Below are 23582 nucleotides of genomic sequence, written 5' to 3' on the forward strand. Positions count from 1 at the left end.
GGCTGCACTTTTTAACTCCAAGGCTTTCATCGAGAAACAAACAAAATGTGATTATATGGCAAAGGGGCAAATAAAACCTAGCACGAAAAAGAGTTTAAATCTTAACTTTAAAATAAATAAACTCATGGGTGGGGAGACTAAGTTTTTTTGAGAATGTAAACCATTATATTAGCTCCCTTTAAAAATAGCCTCATTTGTTTTGAGTCTTGACTCAGGCTTCTTTCTTCCTTGGGTAAAGGTCTGTCCCTAAAGATAGATATGTTTCAGCCATTTCCTCGTCTATGAAAGAAGGTAAACAAGTCTATCAGGTCGTCTAATGTTTAAACTATGTGCCAAGCACTGCCTGTGCTCGGTATTTTTTACGTGTGCCGACTGATATAATTCTGACAATAGGCTCAGAGAAGTTAATTCATTTGCTAAAGGTCACACAGCTAGTAAGAGACAGATTCTAACCCAGGTATGCCTGATTCCCTTGTCAGACTCTCTACCTGAAACTACTACTAAGTGAGTGCAGGACACACCCCTTGAATTTCTCCTTCCCCTCTTCCCCTTGTCCACACATCCCAATGGGCACAATTATCAAAAGGGACAGAGATCAAAATGGTTAAGTTCATGAAAACCAAGAGAAGACTGAGAAACTACCACAGACCAGAGATGACTAGGGAAACGTGATAGCTAAATGCAACGGGGTTCTGGATTACGAAAAGGACTTTAGTGAGGAAACGTGAAATCCAAATAAAGGCTGTAGTCTGTTGTTGCAATAGCTGGGTTCTAAGGGGTCTCCCTCCGATTTTCCCTCCTGCTGCCTTGTAATCCATTCTCATGCTGCTTCCTGGACCATCTTTCCAAGGCATGAATCTGATCATGGCTCTCTCTCCTGCTTATCACCGTTCTGTGGCTTCCCCTCACCCTCAGGGTAAAGACCAAGCCCTCAGGGTCTCTTTCCAGCTCCCCTGTCCAGCCTCTCTCCTCTCACTTCCCCTCCCTGCTTCCTTGTCTCTGCTCCAACTTTGCTGAATGTGTGGCTGTTCTCAGAAAATGCCAGGCCCTCTCCTGCATCTGGACCTTTGCTTGACACATGTCAACTTCACACCCCCTGGCCTGCAGATAGAATTGTAGATCTCTCTCTTTCGGGACTCAGCTGAGATGCATTTTTGCCAGGAAGCCCTGCCTGCTGCCCCCACTCCCGTGCCCTCAATCCCGTAAAACCCTGTCTGGACTCAGCTTCCATCATCGCGCTTCTCATCCTGAATCAGATTCATATTATATAATGCGCCCTTCCTTCTCACACAAGTGAGTCCTCACTTCCCGGACAGACGTAGGAAGCACGCGCCCAGACACGGCATTGAATAGCATTGACTCCCATTGTGGGGAGGTTAGTCTTTTGCAGCTGCTTTCTCTGATTCTCTGATTGCTCAAGAACAAAGTTAGTCTGTCTTCAACACTCCCTGCCACTTGTTAAATCTATTTTCAAATAACGCCAAACCAAGCCTAAGCTGGGCACTTGCCATGGGCAACAGGACTTAGCTTGAATTTAGTGCATTGTTTGGCTCCCATTGTATTTATTTATGAAATACTATTTAGGGAAAGCAACACACGTCCTGCTTGTACAAACCAGTCATCTTTTATAAAATTAGCTTATATGAGTAAGGGAAATACATCAATTCAGAAAAAGTTTGTTAATGGCTGTTCAGGAGGTGTGTATGCAGGAGAAAAACCGTGTCATTGCTGCAGCTAAGTCCTGGGGTCACGAAATGCAGGGTACCGCCTGTATGACTGGGAGAAAATGACTTTTCCATTTCTTAGTTTACTCACCTATAAAAAGACGAGAACAAAATTGGGCCATAAGACTATATGATTTCGTCTCTCTGATACAAATCTCTCCTCCTGCTCATACGGTATGGAAATAACTTTGCTGAAAAGAAACCCAGAGGTGATCATACTTTCTATATCGGAGATCTAAGGTACACTGAGGTTGTGACTTACGCAAGATCACTTTGCAATGTAAGGAATGTCAAATTCAAGACCAAAATCCAAGCTTCCCCGCTCCCTGGTGATCGGCTTCTTCCCTGCATTCTGAAACCCTCTACCCCCTTACAAAGCACAAGCAAACACACACACACACACACACACACACACACACACCCCTCTTAAAATACTGGAAAAGCAAATAAGAAAAGGAGAAAGACAATGTTGGATTTCAGAGTATTAACAATGGTAAGTAGGAAGTAACATACCTGAAAGCTGAGAAAACATGTCACAGGGTTTTCCACAATGTTGTAATTCGCTCCTTGTTCTTTATTTACGTTAGATACAAAGGGCCAGGAGCCAGGCAGGTCATGTAAGTTCTGGGGAATGATTAGCATAAGAAGGCTGACTGATTCATCTTCGGCTGCTATGTATGTGTAATAAAACCTGCTTAAATAGCGACCAGATCCAATCACCACTACACCCTCTGTGGGTCCATGAAAAACTAGCTTCAACACGATTCCATGGGGAAGTTACCCACATTTTTAAATGGGATTTTTAAATACTTTTAAAGACCGTTTTAGCAAATCAATTTGCGTATAGGATGTAGTCATGGCAAGGATAAAGCACAACGCTTTTCCTCATTAAAAAGCCTTGTCCTACCTCTGTCTTTGGAACTGTGCAGAACGTTTTTTATCACTGACCTGTAAGAGGCAGACTTACCAGATTTAGAGGTGAGCCAAAGTGCGCAGAATCAAAACATTTTAAACAAAAATCCCAATGAAATGTAAAATGAGTAGATATAATGCCCTTCACTTAAAAATATATGTATATACATATATGTGTGTATACATATAGACATACATATACATACATATAAATTTTACATATAAATTATATATATATATGTAATTCATAGGTAGCAATTGAGAAAGATCTGGCCAAACAGAAGCTCGCGTGAGAAGATGTTTCACTGGAGCATAAGCTCAATGTGAGCCGATGGTAACATGAGGCTACTATGGGTGGGGGGAGAAAGACAAATTGTAATGCAACGTCCAAATACAATATTAAACAATATTAAGCATAGTAACATGCCTCGGTCCTCTCCACCCACCTGCCAACACCGAAAGCCGGGGGCAGTCATGGGAACCACACTGTCAGAGACAGACACTGGCATCTGTCCAGGAGAGGCATAGGTCAGTGGGAAAGGGAGAGGGTCTGTAACTTGAGTCAAATGGGGAATGGGTCACGGCACCGCTTCCAGGGCCAAGCACGCCTTCTTCAATTACCAGATGCGTAACTGTCCTGGGACACACGTGCCCCTGACCCTCCCAGGAATGTTGTTGAAAGAACTCTGCAACATCCCTCCCTGCTCGGGATTTTAGGGTTTGTGGTGGGAGCAAAATGACAGCTATTTTACATGCTAGTGAATTAGGTCACTTCACTTCCTTCCTGGAGAAGAATACTCTGTAGAGTTGGTTTTAACAACCAACCAAGCTCCTAAGAGAAAACAAGATGTACTGGAGTGTAGACCAGCTTCTGACAACTCATAGAAGACGCCATGCTGATACGACTCACCACCCGCTTCCCACCCCGCCACACTGCCAACCATCAGGTTGGGCCAAGGAGCTAGAAATTAACGGTCTGCCAGTAAAACTGAAGCCGCAGGGCATCAGGTGGCGAGTCCTGTGGCGAGATCTTCTTGTATCTTCTCTCAGTTCAGAGCAAGGCTGAGCCTTCATCAGGATCACTTGAGTTGCTCCTTAAAAATGCATGTTGCCGGGGTGTCTCCCAGACGTACTGAATCAGAATTATTGGGCTAGGCAGCTTCTGAAATGGTCCCCATTTCACACCGTTGGTACTACCCTCCTTTTTTGTGTGGGCTGGACCTAGTGACGCACTTACAATGAATAGAAGAGGCAAAACTAATTGGATGTCATTTCTGAGAGTGGGTGATGAGAAGCCTGTGACTTCTTTCTCGCGCTCTTCTCTCTTGCTCATTCTGATGAAGCAGGGAACTTGGGCAACCTCTGGCCAACAGCCGAGCAAGGAACTGACCCCTGCCCACACGATGTGAGTGAGTCTGAAAGCGCATCCTTCCCTTGCTGAGCTTGAGAAGACTGCAGCCACGGCTGACACCTGGATCGCAGCCTTCTGAGCCACCCTGAGCCAGAGGACCCAGCTAGGTCACACTTGGATGCCTCTTTCCTACAGAAACTGTGAGATAACAAATGGGCCAACTCACTGTGTGTGCTATGTAGTGATGGAGAACTAACAGAAATGCCTTGTCAAGGAGCTGCCCTGAAATCAACACGATACCCATCCCCCACGTCTCCCATCCTGTCTCTCCCTGTTATAAAGGAGACACATGTCTGTGTAGATGTAAATGGGCGATATTTAATAATATATACTATTTACACGTAATTTACTATTACGTAAGTATATTATTATATAAACTAATAGGAAATTAGTTTATATAATAATATATACTATTTATACATCATTGTTTTCTTAGGACTCCATTTTTATGCCCTAGCCCTTGGGAAGCTTTCCCGGGGTTTCTGGGAGATTATGTGGGAGCAGAGCCTCAGGAAAGGATGGAGACAGTGACTCCAGATCCGACCTCATGCCCGGTGCCTTCCAGCTGGCCATTCTGAGAGTGCGTCTTTCGGGGTAACAGTATGGTGAATTCCCCGCCCCTCTTGGCCTGGGCTCAGGCCCTGTGAGCAGAAAAAGCGGTACCTCCTTTGGTCCTAGCTGAAAAGAGAGAAGAAAGAAGCTACCAGTGCCTTCACTGGTAAGGGGAGGGTCTTTCCCTGAGCAAAGTCCGTGAGGGAACAAAGTCCAGTCTGCCTGTCTTCTCTCCAGTGCAGTTCCTGATTTCCCCATTGGGGGATGAGCTAGGTTTCCCCGGCAGCAAGGTATCTCATTTTCTCTAGAATTGTGTGTCAAGAAAGTGCATTTCCAAGGCCATATGTGTGGAAGGGGCACGGTCTGCTGGTGAGGCTCCAGACACAAAGCCAGGCCTTCGAATGCCTGCTGTGTCATCCACGGCTCGTGTGGTCGGCCCAGAATGAGCTGCTCTCGCTCTGGACTGTGTTCTTTCCACTGTAAAATGAGGGGGCTGGGCCAGGTGACGACTTGAACCCTCCAATTAGTGTCTAGAAGCCTAGGGCAGCGGGCAGCTTCTGACCATGCCAACTGGTCAAAGAAGGGGCAGCTTTCCTCAGAGGGCCAGGCCCCCCCCACTCAGCCACCGAGACCTCTCTGAGGAGCGTCCGGAGGGGCTGCTGTGCCACAGCGGGCTCTGGCAGATGTTGTCCAGCCTGTTCCTAATGGTATCCTGCAGCTCCTCGTCACCCAGCAGGACCGCTGCTGCCAGGGCCAGCCAGAAGTATTCAGTGGCATCATGGGCATCCTAACCCGTGGCATGGGGGCAAAGAAGAGACAGCATTAGCGAACATTCCCAGGACAGGCTGGTGGCAGTGCTGGGAGCCCTAGCTTTTGTCTGCCCAACATCTTTTCCCATCCTTTCTCTTGGTTCCTCCGGGGAGCTCCTCCCCCACTCCACTGCAGCCCCAGGACATTGCTAACCCCCAGTGGCCCTCGTCCCCAGGCACAGGAGTGGCCCCTTACCCAGGCTTGGCCAGTCATGAAGCAGCATCCCCCTGGCCACAGTGCTTCAGGGGTACAGAAATGGCTCAAGCTGACCTATCCCAGCCCCTCCCAGGAAACTTTCTGTGTGACCGAGAAGAATACCCTTTTAGGGGTGGGCATGAGCCTACCAATAGTGAGAGGGGAAGGAGACCAAGAAACAGAAGTAGTTGCACACAGAGCCGAGAGATAGAGCGAGGTGGGGAAATGCATGATGGTATTGGAGTACCAGCATCCAGAACTACCTGAAACTAAATTTACACCTCAACTCCCCTGTTAGTTAAGCCAATCAATTGCCCTTTTTTTGCTTAAGCTAGTTTCAGTTGAGTTCTTCTCCTTGCAACCCTAGAGCCTTTAGTTGATACAATCTGATCAACACACACTCTGTCCCTGAACGGCTCCCTGGGAGCTGTGGGACAGAGGGAAGATGGCTGTGGAGTCCTTCCCAACCCTTTGCCCCTCCCTCTGTGGCAGAAACGAGGAACAGATGGTTCTTTGGGCGAGACTCAAAAAGGAATGTCTGGTTCCCATTAACCCTCCTAAGTCAATAATTAATTCAGGCCAGAAGCAATAATTAATTCTGGCAAATAAGACAAGGACAGCCAGTTGCTCTGAGGATCCCCTGAGGGCCAGACACAGACGTGACTCCCTCAGAAGCCCTTGAATGAAGAGATGGAGGCTTGTGCGGGAGCCAACAGGGACCTCTGGTAAAAGGAAGCCAGGGCCTGGGACAAGACTGGAGGGCCAGAATCGTAACCGAATCTCACACCAACACAGTTCTCCAAGGGGCCGGGAAATAAGACGTTCTGGATTCCACTCCAGCAGAGCAAACAGGAGGATCACAGCTAAGGCCCTGGGAGCTGCGCGTGCTGACATTCGAAGACCCCACACCTCATTATTTCAAACATACTAACATACGCCGAGATTTCTCCTAAAGTACAGTTTCATGTAACTTTATCATAAGTGAGTTTCAAGTGACTAGTTAATCTATAACATTCTGTAGACATACAGTTAAGCATTACTTTTGATTTTCATTGTGGAGCTCAGAGTTCTTTTGTTTTGGGTCTCATATATTTTCATAGGCCCTTCAGATGCTCGCAGGTACCAGGCAACATGCCCATAGTGCCTGATAGATAAAATGGCCACAGAAATGAGAGCAGAGCAAGGAAAAGGAAGAGTTGTGATCTGTCTCCTAGCAGAGCTGGGAACACCTTGGAGGCCTCCAATGGGGCTAAGTGGAAAGAGTCACTGGGTCCTCAGTGGGGCCACTCTCCAAACTATGAGACGAGACTCCCCATCTGGGCCACCTCAACTCCACCCTGAGGGCTCAGGGTCAGGGAAGAATATGGTTGGGTGGCAGCTCTCACACACACGACACTACAAATAAGGCTCTTACCTTCAGCTGGTGGAAGGTGAGTTGGCCCAGGCGATAATACACCTTCGCATAGTACAGGGCCTCCTTGGGACTCTGCAGCCAAGCTGGACAGAGGGACAGTGTCTTCAGGTAGCAGTCTTCAGCCATCTCACACATGTTCAGGGAGTAGTACACCGAAGCCAGACGGTGAAAGGCCACGAGCTGCTGCCTCTGATCTCCTAGGAGAGGACGACTGAGAGAGATATCCAGCAGCCAACGCTTCCCATCACTCACTCATTCATTCTGGACAATGTGGTGAAGGTCTGTTAGATACCAAGGATTGTGCTTGGGACATAGAGAACAAGGTAGAAGAGGCCTCTGCCCTCGTCAGGCTTACTCTCTCATAGGACACAGACATTCCTTAAAGAATCCCACAAACAAAAGTAAAATTACACCTGTGGCAAGTGCTACAACAGAAAACAGAGCTCTGTGAGAGTGACTAATTAGAGTACACGTGCTGGTCAGGATTTTCTGGGATGATTCTTGAAAAACAACTTCCTCCTCATTATAAATGTCACTGTAACTGGGAAATGATTATTTCCAAATCCCTGTGATGGGACATAGTGACAAGACTAATTTAATGGAGTAGCTAAGAATTCTTCACAATGAATAACTATATAACTAATGTCTTCACATAAAGACTCTCTCCAGAGAGCTCTGTGGCTGCCATCAGCAGGGGTCGTCATCACTGCTCCTTTACCAGCTCGCAGTCTCAGATAAGCTAGAGCCTGTTTACTTTTAACCCACACTGTAGAACCTTTGTTCTAATGAGTCTATGACATGTTGTTTTGGGTCTTGGTGGGTTTGTTGCTTTAATAACTAACTCCTTTAGTACAAAGTGGTCTTTTAAAGAGAACAAAGGCTTCCAATAGATTGGGGGGCTATTTGCAAGGTGGCTGCTTGATGCAATCTAAAAACATCACTTTTAAGGTTCAAAGGGCCAAAGCCCAAATTAAAAGAGAAAATCCACAGGAGAGAATATTCTTTGATATGGAAAAATCCAGTCACGGGGAAGTGCACGTAAGGGTGGATACAGCCTCCTGTCAGCTTCTGTCCAGGAAAGGATGAAGAGTGCCCGAGAGGAAGCTGCCTGGGGCCCCCAAGGCCTTTCCTGAGATTAGCCAGACAGTCGCAGAGATAAGGTTTTTTGCAGTACAGAAAAAGGTAGGAAGAGGAGAGTGCTCTGAAGTGCAATTAGACACAATAAAGTCCAGGACCATCCACATCTCATGTCATTGAGAATGCCCAAAAGTCCTTCCAGAATCATTACAGAGATTACATTTGCCTCTGCATCTAATCAAGCCTCCTCTAATCAAAGCTGCTTTCCCTCAAGCACCAACTTACGAAATGAATTTTTTTAATCTTTTTAAAATTCTGCCTTCTTTCTATTTTAATGACTTGTTTTGTGTCCCACTAGCTTTTGTAGTAAATGCAAACTATTTCAGAAACACAGTGAAATAGATACACAGTGAGTTAATTTCAGATACACAGTGAGTTAATTAAATGGGAATCTGACCTTCATCTACATTTTAATTCCATGGGGAAAATATGCGTTTGATTAACAATCAATCCATTAAAAATTTAGGGCACCGTTTTTTTGTAAAGGGCATTGCCTATGCATAGGATAAAACACTATTTGCCCTGTACTCGGAGGAATACCAACTGTAATATAATAATTAGTGGATATAGGTAACACTTACCAAGGACTTATGTACTAAGCACTATAGATTTTACATGGTTAATCAATAGTCTTCATAACAACTGCATGAGTTGGGTGTTATTTTTAATCCTGATTTGCCGAAGACAAACTTGAGGGTGATAGACTTAAGCAGCTTGTTTAATTAAGGTCTCCCTGTAGTTGGACGCAGAACTGAATCTGTACAGTCTGACTCCAGAGCCTGCGCTGTGACCGCTTTGTTGTACCTCCTTGGGGAGTGTTTACCACTCCCATTCAATACAGGGCCACCTACCTGTGACTGTGCTGAGTCTGACCGCCAGGGTGGCAAATTCCAAAGCCTTGTCATAGCCTTCCAGACTGATCTGCAGCTCCGTCAGCTTGTTGAAGATCCGGAGCTCGGTTCTCACTGCCTTCATCCTCCTTGCCAAAGGAACAGCCCCAGCCTGAGAAGAGAGGCACAAAAAACTGTCGTCTCCCAACAAGCACTGGTACTTAACATAGGGGCTCACACTCCACTGACGGGTTGGGGGATGGTAGTGACAAAAACCAAGGGGATGGGTCATGTTTCCATGCATAGTTTTTTCTCAGCTCATTTTCCTGGTGCTTGCTCTTGGTTGCTACGCCCAGAACTTAGAGGGGAAAGAACTAGAGGTCATCAGGCCTCCTAAGATTGGGGAAACTAAGAGCAGGAAAGTTATTCACCTTCCATCCATGTGCTCCCTCAGCATTTACAGTGCTAATCTATAAAGCACATATACAGAGCATGCGGCGTGTCTGAGGGTCCAGTAAATGGTCATTCCTATTGTTTTTATTATGATAGAATTTTAGGCAGGTCACTTCATCTTGCCTTACTTTTCTCATTTATAAAATGCACATGACAATGCACAGCTCAACAGTCAGGGACGTGTTTTTTGTTCTCCCCACCCCAGCTCAGTGCCTGGCACATGCTGGCTGCTTGATAAATGTTCGATGACTGAATAAACAACTAATCAAGCAAATGAATGAATATCTAAATAAGTAAAATTTTAGGATCAGATAAGATAATGATGTTTCCCTAAATTCAGTCAATGATAACAATTATGATTTTTTGACATATTTGCTTAACATCATCTGGACACTTCTTTAATTAGCATTATTTCTTAAATCAACAGTCTTGTTATCTTGCCTCATTCTTTGCAATAATATCTGTGAAATCATGACTTTGATAAGCTGTTGTTATACGTTTTTAATTTTTAAAAACATTTTCTAATGCATACTTATTAAAAACTAGCAAAACAAAAGTGTTTGTCCATGGACCAGCCATCAGTGGTACATGGAAATGTTAACATAAAAGTGTGATACAAACAGTAAAGTACCATGCACCCAAGAGATGTAATTGTTATGGTTTGTTTTCCCAAGAAGAATAATTTATCCAGCCTGAGAATGACAGAGTTTATCAGCTCCTTCTTTTAGAGCCTGCTAAACTGAACAAAGAGAGGAAAAAATAAATATCCGTAAAAGAGGGTGAGAGGGGTCCAGGCTGAAGTTTATGGGGCCATGCCCCCTTCTGTACCAGGGTCTGGCTGGGCGCGCTGCGTAGCTTGGACTTACTCGGTAATACTCCACTGCGCGATGCCTGTGGCGGGTTCCATTGAAGAACACGTCACCTGCTTCTTCGTAGAGCTTGAGAGCCAGGGAGGGCTCCTCTGACTTCAGCGCTTTCTGGATGGCTGCCTGGGTGAGACAGAGATGGCTGTCAAAGATGGAAGGAAGGAAGGACCTCAAAGGTTCACAGGACTGGCAGGAGAGAGACCCTGACCACCTAGTTTAAGCCTCTGCTAAAGTGTCCAGAATCCTGAATTGTCCTCCACACTCACAGAGCTGGTAAGAAGCCTTTGAGATTCTCTAGTCCAGCATTTCCCCATCATGTTATGAGAGATGACACTGTATGGCCCTAGAGTGATTTTTAGCAGTACACGAATATTTTATGTTTCCACAGCTAAGTATTTACTTTAATGTGTTTTCAGAATAAAAGATTAATAAGACATCATAACCTGTGATTTCAGCTAGCATGAGTTTAGTGTAAAAAGCTAAGCTGATTTGAAGTTGAGTCAAAAATAAGTAACTAGTAGTACACGGTACATAGATATGGCAAACCTGTGAATTTGGCGTACAAATAACTGAAGTCTGGAAAGCAGTGGTCTAGTCCAACACCTGCACTTTCCAGATGGAGAAACCGAGGCTCAGAAAGATTAAGAAAGCGCTCCACGTTCACATCGGTAGCTAGTGGCAAACTCATGCTAGTGTCCTCCAGCCTGGTACCCTTGCTTCTCCTAGCCACCATGACCTCATTGTCTCCAGCAAACTATTTCATGTTGCATCCAAACAAGATGTGCTGAGGAAGTTGAAGGGTGAAGAGTGGACCTCAGCATCGGCTGTGCAGGAGCAGCACCTCCAACGGCCTCAGGTAGACAATGATTCACTTCAGTGGGAAGGACCTGCAGAATTTCCAGTTAGGTGGCACTCTGGGGTTGGGTGGGCCTGGGACCAGTTCTAGCCAGTGAGTCATTGGTGCAAGACCCCCCAATTATCATTATTGCACATGCAGCTACACGCAGGGAGAGGCAGTGAGATGGAATCCTGGAGACAGGAGGCTCTGCCACAAGCCATTGAACCCAAAACAGCTTCTTCTGGCTTCCAGCTCACGGAAAGTCAAGGCAAAATGGAATTGTCTGCTCTCTGAAAATCCTTCCAGCTCTAAAATCCCAAGGCAGAATAGAGTCTGAGAGTGAAAGCTTGAAGTCTAATTGCCAGCGGGCAGTTTTCACCACTTAACTAGCTATTTCACCTTGGGCAAGTTACTTGTCCTCATTGAGCCTCATCTGCAACATGGGAATTTCAGTAGAAACTACTGCTGTATTTGTAACAAGGATTAAACTACAGTACGTGTGTGATGTGTTTCCCTAAGTTTCCGGTGTATAGTAAATATTCAATCAATATTACACAACCATTATTAAGTCTCAGTGGAAGAAAGTTTTTGCAAGTGTAGGGGAATAACAAGGGAGAAAACAAGAAATGGGAAGGAAGATAAGCTGCATATTTTTGATGGAACAAATCCTCTTACATACCATTATAATATCAGCCTTGTGCAGATAATAGTAATAATAATAATAATGGTGATGATGAGGATGAAATACCATTTCTTAAGCATTTACTAAGTCCCAAGCACTTGGTAAATGCTTCCTATGCATATGTGTTTACTATGTAAGTGATATTCCCAATCCTCACTAAGAGAGGGCTCACCCATGAAGAAACTGAGGCCCAAAGAGCTCACGTGGCAAGCCCGAGGTCATGCAGTTCACAGTAACTGCCCTGTGATTTGATTCCAGGACTGTCTTTCTCCAAAGCTCAGGCGTTAAGTCACTACTCTACGCCCTATCTCAGATATTAAAGGTATGCAAACAAAAAATCATAAGAGAACAATAATGTTAACACCCTACACACATCAACCTCAAATCGCAGCAAAATACCGGCATCGAATTACATGTCCAGCTTTGGAAAGACGGATATACTTGACGTGACAAGTGAGGGAGTCTCCCACCGGGTTCTTTGGGAGCTCACAGGTGTATATGGACTCAGGGACTGTCCCTTTTCCATGTGTATTCAGCCTGCCAGGCTGCCCTGGTTTCCATCTGTGTGCAGGGAGCAGCCCCGTGCTGACCTACCCTCTCTCTCGTTCCAGATGGTCAATGTGGAGGGTCCAGCTGCCTCCCGCAAAAGGCCCGAGTCAGCAGATGAGCTCTGCAGGAGGCCTACCTGCAGGTACAGCTCCACCAGCTCGTCTTCCTGTATGAGGTAGTGGAGTCGCCCAGCCGCGAGCCAGGCCTCGGTGGCCTTGTCTCTCTCCCCCAGGTCGATGAAGATCCGCAGACTCTCCTTGATGCAGGTGAGAGACTTTCGGAGGGACCTGAGGGGGGGACAGGGACTCATGAGGTGTGAGGGCTCCAAGGGGCCTGAGTCCCTTGGCCCCAGAGGAAACTGAGGCTCTGGGAGGGAACTACATTGTTTCAGATCACATCAGCTGGGTGGGGCCTAGTTTGAATCCCCGCGCTGCCCCAACCAGCTGTGTGACCTTGAGAAAGTACAGGACTTCTCTGTGCCTTGGTCTCCGCATCTCTAATAGGGGGATATAACTGTACCTGTCTCAGAGGGCTGCTGTGAAGAGTAAATGTGATAATGAAACCAGAGTGCTTAGAGCAGTGCCTACTATAGAGTAAGCACTTGATGAGTGTTTAAAGGTTAGTTGTCATTATTATTATTATTACTTAGTTGCCATATTATTATTATTATTAATCCATGATCCATCCATTTTTTGACTACTCTATCACCATCCATTTTTTGACTACTCTATAACATTTTTTTAATAAACATCTAACACACGGTAGTGGTCAAATGCATATTTATTGAATGAATGCACAAATGAATGACTGTAGTGGTGACTTCAAATCATCAAAAGCATTTTGCTGTTTTAAGAAGAAAAATCAAAGAAGGGTGAAAGTTTTAAAAGTGTTTAATGGAGTCCTCTTTAATTATCTGGAAAAACTATCTTATGTAGAATACTCTTCTCCCATGACAGGGATTAATGAAGAAAGGGGTGATATAATGTTGCCCAGATTCAGAATTCTAGAACAAGAAGGAACACTGGGCATCATCTAGATTCTAGATGGTAGTTTTCAACTCCAGCAGTAATTAGAATCACCTGGAAGCTTTTTAAACACACATACACACACAAAGTCACCTCAGTGTGTTGGCATGCCATGCTAGCCTGGGACACAGTGTGTGGCTCAGGCACCAGCAGTTTGTCAAAGCTTCCCAGCAGACTCTGTTGTACAGCTTGGGTTGAGACTTGCTGACCGAGTCTAATCCCCTTATTTTATAGCAGAAAGAGGCCCAGAGATGGGAAGTGACTTGCACGAGGGTGCACAGTACATTAGGGGAAGACAGAAGGCCAGAGCTCCTTTCTCCTGAAACCCAGTCCAGGACTCATCCCATAACACCCACATTCATAAAAGTTTGATTCATAACCCACATGTATCATCATTACCTGGAGAGCTCGTTAAGGATGCCGACTCCCAGAACTATCCCCAACTGACTCCATCCGAATCATCATGGTTGCAAGCCAGGCTTCTTTAGTTCTCAATTCCTACAACTCTTTCTACCTCCTACAGATATCCTGAGATTACACGTTGCTTGGTAAGCAGTGCAGCTCCCTGAATGCTTTCTGTTACTGTGGTGACCACCACTTTCACTATGGATGGTCACTGAGCAGTTTCAGAGCCTCACGGCAAACCCCTCCCTGCCAAGCTCCACATCCCTTCCTAGGGGACAGACAGGAGTCTTCTCTCCCTCAGTACCCATATCCAGATGAACACCAAGCCTGTCTGTTCAACCTACAAAATGTCTTTCAAATGTGTCCCCGCCTTTCCATTGCTACAGTTCTTCATTCTGCCCAAAACGCTATTTTTCCTTGCCCCTCTTCACTTTTCAAAATCTTACCTATCCCTAAGGGCATCCTTACATGCTACCACCTTCGTGAAGTCTTCCCATCCTTCAGCTGATGGTGTTCCTTCCTTCCCCTCCCAACCTTTCCCTGCAGATGTCCGCTATCCCATCCATGAACACTTCCTGCCTTTGCCTGCTGTGGCTTTGAGCTTTGTGAGAATGGATCCCTTGAGGGAAGTTCGGTTGAAGAAATGTGTCCATTACATCAAAACCCACTTAATAAATTCCTCCTAGAAATCGGTGCCAGGAAAAAAATTGGCTCCCGCAGTTACATTTGTTTGTTATTTTATGAGACAGTGAGAACCTCATATGACTTTCCCCCTTTTTGCCTCAGCTACCAGGAAGCTTAGAGCTAAATTACAGTAACCACCCCTAGGTGCATGGAAACACCTGTTTTTCTATATCTGTTAGTGGATCTTTGTTCTTTTTTTTCCTGAATGCTCTGTAGAGGTAGGTGATTTCCACATGCTAAATAAACATAGTATTATAGCATGTTCTCCTTGATGAACTGAGCATTCTGTAAAGGGATAATGAACTTATGCTTGCAGAGGTTTCCTCTGACACACAAGGTACTTCACAATCTTTTCCTCTGTATCACTCATATTGGTGGTAAAGCAGGAGAAGTAGATTGTCTATTTCCTCCCAATTACACAAATAAGAATCTCAGAGCATAAAATTATCGAATGTTAAAATTAAAAGATCCCAATCTGGATCAACTTCCAGAACAATGGAATCAGGACCTCAAAAAATTCACTCCCCCATAAAAGCAATGAGAACTTTGGCAAAAATTGTCACAGTCAAATTTTTCAGAACTCTGGAAGTTAACCAAAGACTCTCAACAATTTGAGGAGAGTTTATTCAAGAAAAATAGCTGAATCATGTTAAGATTGTGAGTTTCGTTGCTTTTTAACTTGCTCTAGAGCAGGGGTGTCCAAACTGTGGCCTGCGGGCCAACTGCAGCCCACGATCCATTTTTTTATTGGCCCGCAGCAAATTCCAAAAGTATATTTAGTTTACTTAAATAAACCAGGTGACGCAATACGTACTTCACCTCTAGTGAGTGGCCCGGCTGTTTGTGTATTTTACCGCATATGGCCCGTGGTGAAAAACGTTGAAAAAAGTTTGGACACCACTGCTCTAGAGGCATCTCCTCTCCACAACTCTGTGGCAACCTTAGAAAACAAAAGCTTCACAACCACAGTTGCTGGGAAAAGCAGTAGCCTAACAGCCACTGGAAGGGGTACCCTGAATTTGGAATTCCCCAGCATTCTATCCCCAGGGAACTGTCATTATTTGACCTGTCTGGAAGTTCCCTGAAAGCATCCACTCACAGGGCTTGTTTTTATTTAACCTGACTCAGAGCTCACTCTGTGTAGAATATCCTTTCCCTGGGGTGTTTGTCCAAACATATCAGCAGCAGTTGTTTAATTTTGCTGCTGCCTGAGGTGGTGAAAACATTTGGAACAAAGAAAATAAATAAATAAATATAATTAATTAATTAATTAATTAAATAAATAAATAAATGGGAAAGTTGGGGAACGAGATATCCCTAGGAGGCTCTGAAAAGCTCCAGCATGTTCCCAGAAATTTAGAAGGCCACATGCAATTGTAAAACTTGTGTATGCCCAGGACACCTATAACAGATTGTTATAAATTAAGATGTTAATTATAATCCCCAGCATAACCACTTAAGAAAATAGCTGAAAGCAATATAGTAAATGACAAGGAAGTTAAAATGGTACACAAGAAAATATCTACTTAACACACAAAAAGGCCATAATGGAGGAATTTTTAAAAGATATGATATATAGAAAACAAACAGCAAAATGGCAGACATAAATCCTACCTTACCAGTAATTATATTACATACAAATGGATTGAATCCTCTGGTCAAAAGACAGAGATAGGCAGAATGGAGTTTTTTTAAAAAGTAAAAAAAAAAAAAAAAAAAGCCATGATTGAACTATATGCTTTCTACAAGAGATACACATTAGATTCAAAGATACATATAGATTATAAGTATGAAAAAAGAGACAATCCACAGAGAGCTGAAGTGGTTATACTAATATCAGATAAAACAGTCAAAATTGTCACTAAAGACAATGAAGAACATTTTATGATGACAAAAGAGTCATTCCATCAGGAAGACATAACAGTTAGAAACATAATGCACCTAAAAACAGAGAGAGCCCCAAACTACATGAAGTAAATGATGATAGAATTGGAGAGAGAAATAGACAATTCATCAAATATATGGTGATGGAAGGAGAACTGACTCTGGGTGGTGAACACACAATGGGATTTATAGATGATGTAATACAGAATTGTACACCTGAAATCTATGTAATTTCACTAACAATTGTCACCCCAATGAATTTTAATTTGAAAAAAAGAGAAATAGACAATTCAACAATAATTGGAGATTTCAATACCCCACTTTCAATAATGGATAGAACAACTAGACATAAGAACAAAAAGAAATAGAAGACTTTAAGTATGAACCAATTAGACCTAACAGACATCTATAGTACACTACAATGAATGGCAAAATACACACTCTTCTTAAGTGTATATGGAACATCCTCCAGAATAAACCATATGTTAGGGCTTTCTTAATAAGTTAGTCCTTCTCAATAAATTTAAAAGAAATGAAATCATGCAAACTATGTTCTCCCACCACAATGGAATATAATCAGAAATTAGTAATGGAAGGAAATTTGGGGAATTAAAAAATATGTGAAAATTAAACAATATACTCCTAAACAACAAAGGGGTCAAAAAAAATCACAAAGAATATTAAAAAATACTTTGAGATGAATGAAAACAAAAATACAACATAACAAAATTGGAGTGAGTGGAGTGTAGGCAGTGCTCCAAGAGAAATTTAAACCTGTAAATATTTATATTAAAAAAGAATAAAGATCTCAAATCAATAAACTAACATTCCACTTTAACACACTTGAAAAAGAAGAGCAAAGTAAACCCAAAGCAAGCAGAACAGAGAAAATAATAAATGTTAAATCAGAAATAAATGATATAGAGAATAGAAAAAACAATAGAGAATCAACAATATCAAAAGTTGATTTTTTTAGAAAGGCAAATCTTTGGTTAGTCTGATCAAGAAAAATAAGAGAGAAAAACTAGGAATCAAAGTTGGGACGTTACTACTAACAGAAATAACTACAGAAATAAGAAGGATTATAAGGAATAGTATGAACAATTGTATACCAACAAATTAGATAACTTAGATGAAATAGACAAATTCCTAGAAAGATAAAAACTATCAAACTGCTCAAGAAGAAATACTTGTAGATAATCTAAATAGACCTGTAATAGTTAAAGAGACTGAATTATTAATTTAAAAAAATAATCCTCTTACCCTGATACCAAAACCTGGTAAGGATAAAACAAAAAAAAGAAAATTACAGACAAATATCTCTGATGAATACAGATGCAAAAATCCTAAACAAAATTCTAGCAAATCAAATACAACAATGCATTAAAGAGATTATACGTCATGACCAAGTAGGGTTCATCCCAGGGGCACCAGGATGGTTCAACGTAGACAAATTGATCGATGTGATATACCACATAAACAAAATGAAGGACAAAAATCATATGATTATATCAATAGATGCAGAAAAAGCCAAGATACAAATAGATGTTTGCCAAGATACAACATACATCTGTGATTAAAATACTTAATAAAATGGGTATAGAAGGAAAATACCTCAACATAATAAAGGCCATCTATGACAAGCCCTCAGCTACTATCATAATTAATGGTGAAAAACTGAAGCCCTTTGCTCTACGTTCAGGAACATGACAGGGCTGTCCCCTATCACCTCTGCTTTTCAACATAGTGTTGGAAGTCCTTGCCAGAGCAATCAGGCAAGAGAAAGAAATAAAAGGCATCCAAATCAGGAATGAAGAAGTTAAATTTTCACTTTTTACAGATGACATGATGCTATATGTAAAAAACCCTAAAGACTCCACCAAAAAGCTATTACTAGAAACAATAAATGAATACAGTAAAGTTGCTGGCTACAAAATCAGTACAAAAGTCCATTGCATTCCTATATACTAACAATGAAATCTCAGAAAAAGAAATTAAAAAAAAAATTCCTTTCGCAATTGCAACAAAAAGAGTAAAATACCTAGGAATAAACTAAACCAAGGATGTGAAAGACTTATGTACTGAAAACTATAAGACATTTTTTAAAGAAATTGAAGAAAACACAAAGAAATGGAAAGACATTCCATGTTCATGGATTGGAAGAATCAACATAGTTAAAATGGCAATGTTACCCAAAGCAATATACAGATTTAATGCAATCCCCATCAAAATCCCAATGGCATTTTTTAAAGAAATTGAACAAAAAATCATCAAACTTGTTTGGAACCACAAAAGACCCGAATAGCCAAACCAAAAACGACAATGCTGGAGGTATCACACTCCCTGACTTTAGTTTGTACTACAGGGCAACAATAATCAAAACATTATGGTATTGCAGAAAAACAGACACACAGACCAGTGGAATAGAATTGAGAACCCAGAAATAAACCCACATAAATATGGACAGATAATTTTTGACAAGAAGCCAAAACATACAATAGAGAAAAGACAGCCTCTTCAATAAATGGTGCTGGGAGAATTGGAAAGCCACGTGCAAAAGAATGAAATTGGACTGCTATCTGTCACCATGTACCAAAATTAACTCAAAATGGATCAAAGACCTAAACAAAACACCTGAAACAATGAAATGCATAGAAGAAAACATAGGTACTAAACTACGGATCTTGGGTTCAAAGAGCATTTTATGAATTTGACTCCAAAGGCAAGGGAAGTAAAAGCTAAAATAAATAAATGGGACTATATCAAACTAAAAAGCTTCTGCACAGCAAAAGAAACCATCGACAAAATAAAGAGGCAATCAACCGAATGGGAGAAGATTTTTGCAAACAGTGCCTCCGATAAGCGGTTAATATCCAAAATATACAAGGAACTCATGCAACTCGACAACAAAAAAACAAACAACCCAATTGGAAAATGGGCAGAGGACCTAAAGAGACATTTCTCCAAAGGGGTCATCCAAATGGCAAATAGACATATGAAAAAATGCTCAACATCACTAATCATCAGAGAAATGCAAATAAAAACCACAAAGAGATATCACCTCACTCCAGTCAGAATGGCTATCAACAAGACAAATAGTAACAAGTGTTGGAGAGGCTGTGGAGAAAAAGGAACCCTCATACACTCTCGGTGGGAATGCAGACTGGTGTAGCCGCTATGGAAGGCAGTGTGGAGGTTCCTCAAAAAATTACGAATAGAATTACCATATGATCCAGCAATCCCTCTCCTGGGTATCTACCAAAAAAATCTGAAAACATTTATCCGTAAAGATATATGTGCTCCAATGTTCATTGCATCTTTATTTATGGTGGCCAAGACATGGAAACAACCAAAGTGTCCTTCGATATATTATTGGATAAAGAAGATGTGGTATATATACACAATGGAATACTATTCTGTCATAAGAAAAGATGAAATAGTACCATTTGCGACAACATGGGTGGATCTTGAGATTATTATGCTGAGCGAAATAAGTCAGAAAAAATCGATTTTTTCAGAAAAATTGATTTCACTGAAATGTGGTATATAAAACTGAAAACAACAAAAGAACAAGAAAAACAAATGAAGAAACAAAAACTCATAGACACAAACAATGGTTTGGTGGTTACCAGAGGGTAAGGGGGACAGTGGGTGGCAGATGAGGATAAACGGGGTCTAATATATGGTGATGGAAAGAAAACTGACTCTGGGTGGTGAACACACAGTGTGATATATAGATGATGTATTACAGAATTGTACACCCGAAATCTATGTAACTTTACTAACAATTGTCACCCCAATAAACTTTAATTTAAAAAAAAAATCCTCATCTGAAGATAGAACTACCCTATGATCCAGTAATTCCACTCCTAGGCATCTACCCGGAGAAATCCAAAACTCCAATTCAAAAATCTGTATGCACTCCTATGTTTATTGCAGCACTTTACACAATAGCCAAGATATGGAAACAACCGAAATGCCCATCGGTCGATGACTGGATTAAGAAGCTGTGGTACATTTATACAATGGAGTACTACGTAGCCATAAAGAAAAAAGAAATCTTATCATTTGCAACAACATGGATGGATCTAGAGAACATTATGTTAAGTGAAATAAGTCAGAAAGAGAAAGACAAGTACCATATGATCTCACTTATATGCGGAATCTAAAGAAAAGAATATGTGTATGAACTAATCAGAAACAGTTTTGGGGACACAAAAAACCGAGAGTTGTTAGATGGGCGGGGGGGAGGGGGTTGGAGATGGGGGTAGGGTGAAGGGAGTGGGGGGCGGCTGGTGACCACAGGATGGCCTCAGGGTTTTTTGAGAATTACTTTGGGGAACTTATTCAATAGTGTTTGGGGATTTTGTTGGGTGTCCGATGGACATGTGTCCTGTTTGGGAGACCACCTCAGGGATACTGTGGATGCCTGGTCATGGCATTGTACACCAGAGGCTGGACATTAATGAATGCCAACTATAATTTTATGTGTATAATGTGATGGCTCCATGTGAGGTCGGGGTGGTGGTGGATGGGGGGAGGGGGGTTCACGGTGTGAGGGATGTAAAAATAAAATAAAATAAAATCCTCCTTACAATGAAAAGACCAAGCCCAGATGGCTTCACTGGAGTATTCTACCAGATGTTTTAAGAATTAACACTAATCTTTCATAAACTTTTTCAAAAGATAAAAGAGGAGGAAACATTTCCCAACTGATTTTGAGACTAGTATTACCCTGATAGCAAAACTAGACAAAGACATCACCAGAAAAGAAAAATACAGACCAATATCTCTTAGGAATATAGGTGTAAAAATACTCAACCAAATACCAGCAAACTGAACCCAGCAGCATATAAAAAAGATTATATACCACGACCAAATGGAATTTATCCTAGGAATGCAAGATCAATTTAACATACTAAATTTAAACAATTCAATCACCTTATTAATAGAATTAAAGAAAAACCATATGATCAGCTCAATATATGCATAAAAATATTTGAAAAAGTAAACACCCTTTAATAATAAAAATACATTAAAAAAAACTTAAAAGGGAACTTCTTCAACCTAATAAAGGGCATTTATGAAACATTCACAGCTAATTTTATATTTAATGGTGAAAGACTGAAAGCTTTCCCCGTCATATCAGGAACAAGAGAAGGAGGTCTACTTTTACCACCTCTACGAGTATTAAATATTTTCCTGGAAAAAACATTGTGATTAGGGAAAACAGGGTGATTAGAGAAAAAACGAAATAAAATACATCTGGGTAGGAAAGGAAGAAGTAAAACTATATTTGCATGTGACATGATCTTATATATAGAAAGCGTTGAGGAATAAACACACACACAATTAGAACTAATAAACAGAGTTGCAGTATGAAGGATTAACATACAAAATCAACTGTATTTCTATAAACTGTTAATGAATAATCTGAAAGTGAAATTAAGACAATTCCATTTGTACAGCATGAAAAGCTACTTCAGAATATATTTAACAAAAAAGTGCAAAATTTATATTCTAAAAATGACAACAGTACGTCGAAAGAGATTAAAGAAGATCTAAGTAAATGGAAAGCCATCCCACATTCATGAATGAATTGGAAGGCATGATATTGTTAAAATGGCAACACCACCCAAATTGATCTACAGATTCAACATCCTCCCTACCAACATCCCAGCTGGCTTCTTTGCAGAAGTTGAAAAGCTGATGCTAAATTTCATATGGAAAGGCAAGGGACCCAAATAACCAAAACAATATTGAAAAGCATATTTGAAGGACTCACACTTCCCAATTTAAAAGTTACCACAAGCTATAATAAACACAATGGTGTTAATCGGGCATAGGCTAGATACGTCAACCAATAGACTAGAATTTAGAGTTCAGAAATAAACCCTTATGTTTATAGTCAATTGGTTTTAAACAAGGATGCCAAAAACATTCAATGTGGAAAAATAATTTTTCAACAAGTGGTACTTGGACAACTGAATATTCATGCAAAAAAGTGAAACTGGACCCTACCTCACACCATATACAAAAATTAACTCAAAATGACTGATTGACTTAAATGTAAGAGCTAAAACTAGTAGAGTAGTGGACCAAATAACTATGGTAGTCCCCCACTTCTTCACAGGGGATAAGTTCCAAGATCCCCAGTGGATGCCAGAAACTATGGATAGTATCTAACCCTATAAATATGTACTATTTCATTTGGGGTAGGGGGGGCTATACATACCCCAAAAATAAGACCTAGCTGGACAATCAGCTCTAATGCATCTTTTGGAGCAAAAATTAATATAAGACCCAGTCTTTATATTATATTATATTATATTATATTATATTATACCCGGTCTTATTTTACTATATATTAATTTTTGCTCCAAAAGATGCATTAGAGCTGACTGTCTGGCTAGATCTTATTTTGGGGGAAACACGGTACACACCTTTTCACTTAAAGGAAACACTTACGGGTTTTTTTTAGCATATCCACATTGCCAGCATTACTACTTTTGTGCTTTGGGGCCATTATTAAGTAAAATAAGGAGAACTTGAACAGAAACACTGTGATACCTCAACAGTGTATCTGGTAACCAAGACAGCTACTGAATGACTAGTCGGCAGGTAGCATGTATTACATGGATACGCTGGACAAAGGATGACACATGTCGTGGGAAGGATGAAGCAGGATGGCATGAAATTTCATCATGCTACTCAGAATGGCATACAATTTAAAACTTATGAATTGTTCATTTCTGGAATCTTCCATTTAATATTTTCAAGTCCCACTTGACCACAGGTAACTGAAACTATGGACAGCAAAACCGCAGCTAATGGGGGAACTACTATAATGAATCATCTACTGGGCGGACCTGCACAAACATGTGTTGTGTGTCTCCTCTGTGCCAAGTTCTGTGCTAGGAATGATGTCTGTCCATGGAGTTTATGGCCAATACATCAAGACTTCTGAACCTACTGCAGTCTTTCAAACCCCCAAAAGCTTAGGCCTCTGATCTAAAAGGTCCTCTGTGAAGGCCCACAACTTTATGAATCTGTCCCCCACATTCACAAGTTTCCGGAAGCAGCAGGAATGGCACTACCATGCCTCTGACCAATGAGGATCAGCTGGTACTAAGAGGACTACTGCCAGTGTCAGAAGAGTAGAGCTGGCTGGTCCTAGGCTCAACACCTTAGAACTGGAAGGCACCTCTTTC

The 23582-nt window shown here is 41.7% G+C and overlaps 1 protein-coding gene across 1 annotated transcript in view; it reads right to left on the reverse strand.

Annotated features, from left to right (window-relative positions):
• Window positions 1-4346: 4346 nt before the first annotated feature.
• Window positions 4347-23582, reverse strand: part of SH3TC2 (SH3 domain and tetratricopeptide repeats 2) — a 57293-nt gene continuing 38057 nt past the window's right edge. Inside the window, exons 13-18 of the mRNA XM_081035412.1 lie at window positions 12510-12660; window positions 10305-10427; window positions 9007-9157; window positions 7019-7215; window positions 4468-5386; window positions 4347-4424 (exon numbers count right to left, since the gene is read on the reverse strand). Of these exons, the coding sequence (XP_080891538.1) occupies window positions 5195-5386; window positions 7019-7215; window positions 9007-9157; window positions 10305-10427; window positions 12510-12660 (814 nt within the window). The 3' untranslated portion in view covers window positions 4347-4424; window positions 4468-5194. The remainder of the gene's footprint in view (window positions 4425-4467; window positions 5387-7018; window positions 7216-9006; window positions 9158-10304; window positions 10428-12509; window positions 12661-23582) is intronic.

This window comes from Rhinolophus hipposideros (genome assembly GCF_964194185.1).
Source record: "Rhinolophus hipposideros genome assembly, chromosome: 23".
In the NCBI taxonomy this organism is placed as follows: domain Eukaryota; kingdom Metazoa; phylum Chordata; class Mammalia; order Chiroptera; family Rhinolophidae; genus Rhinolophus; species Rhinolophus hipposideros.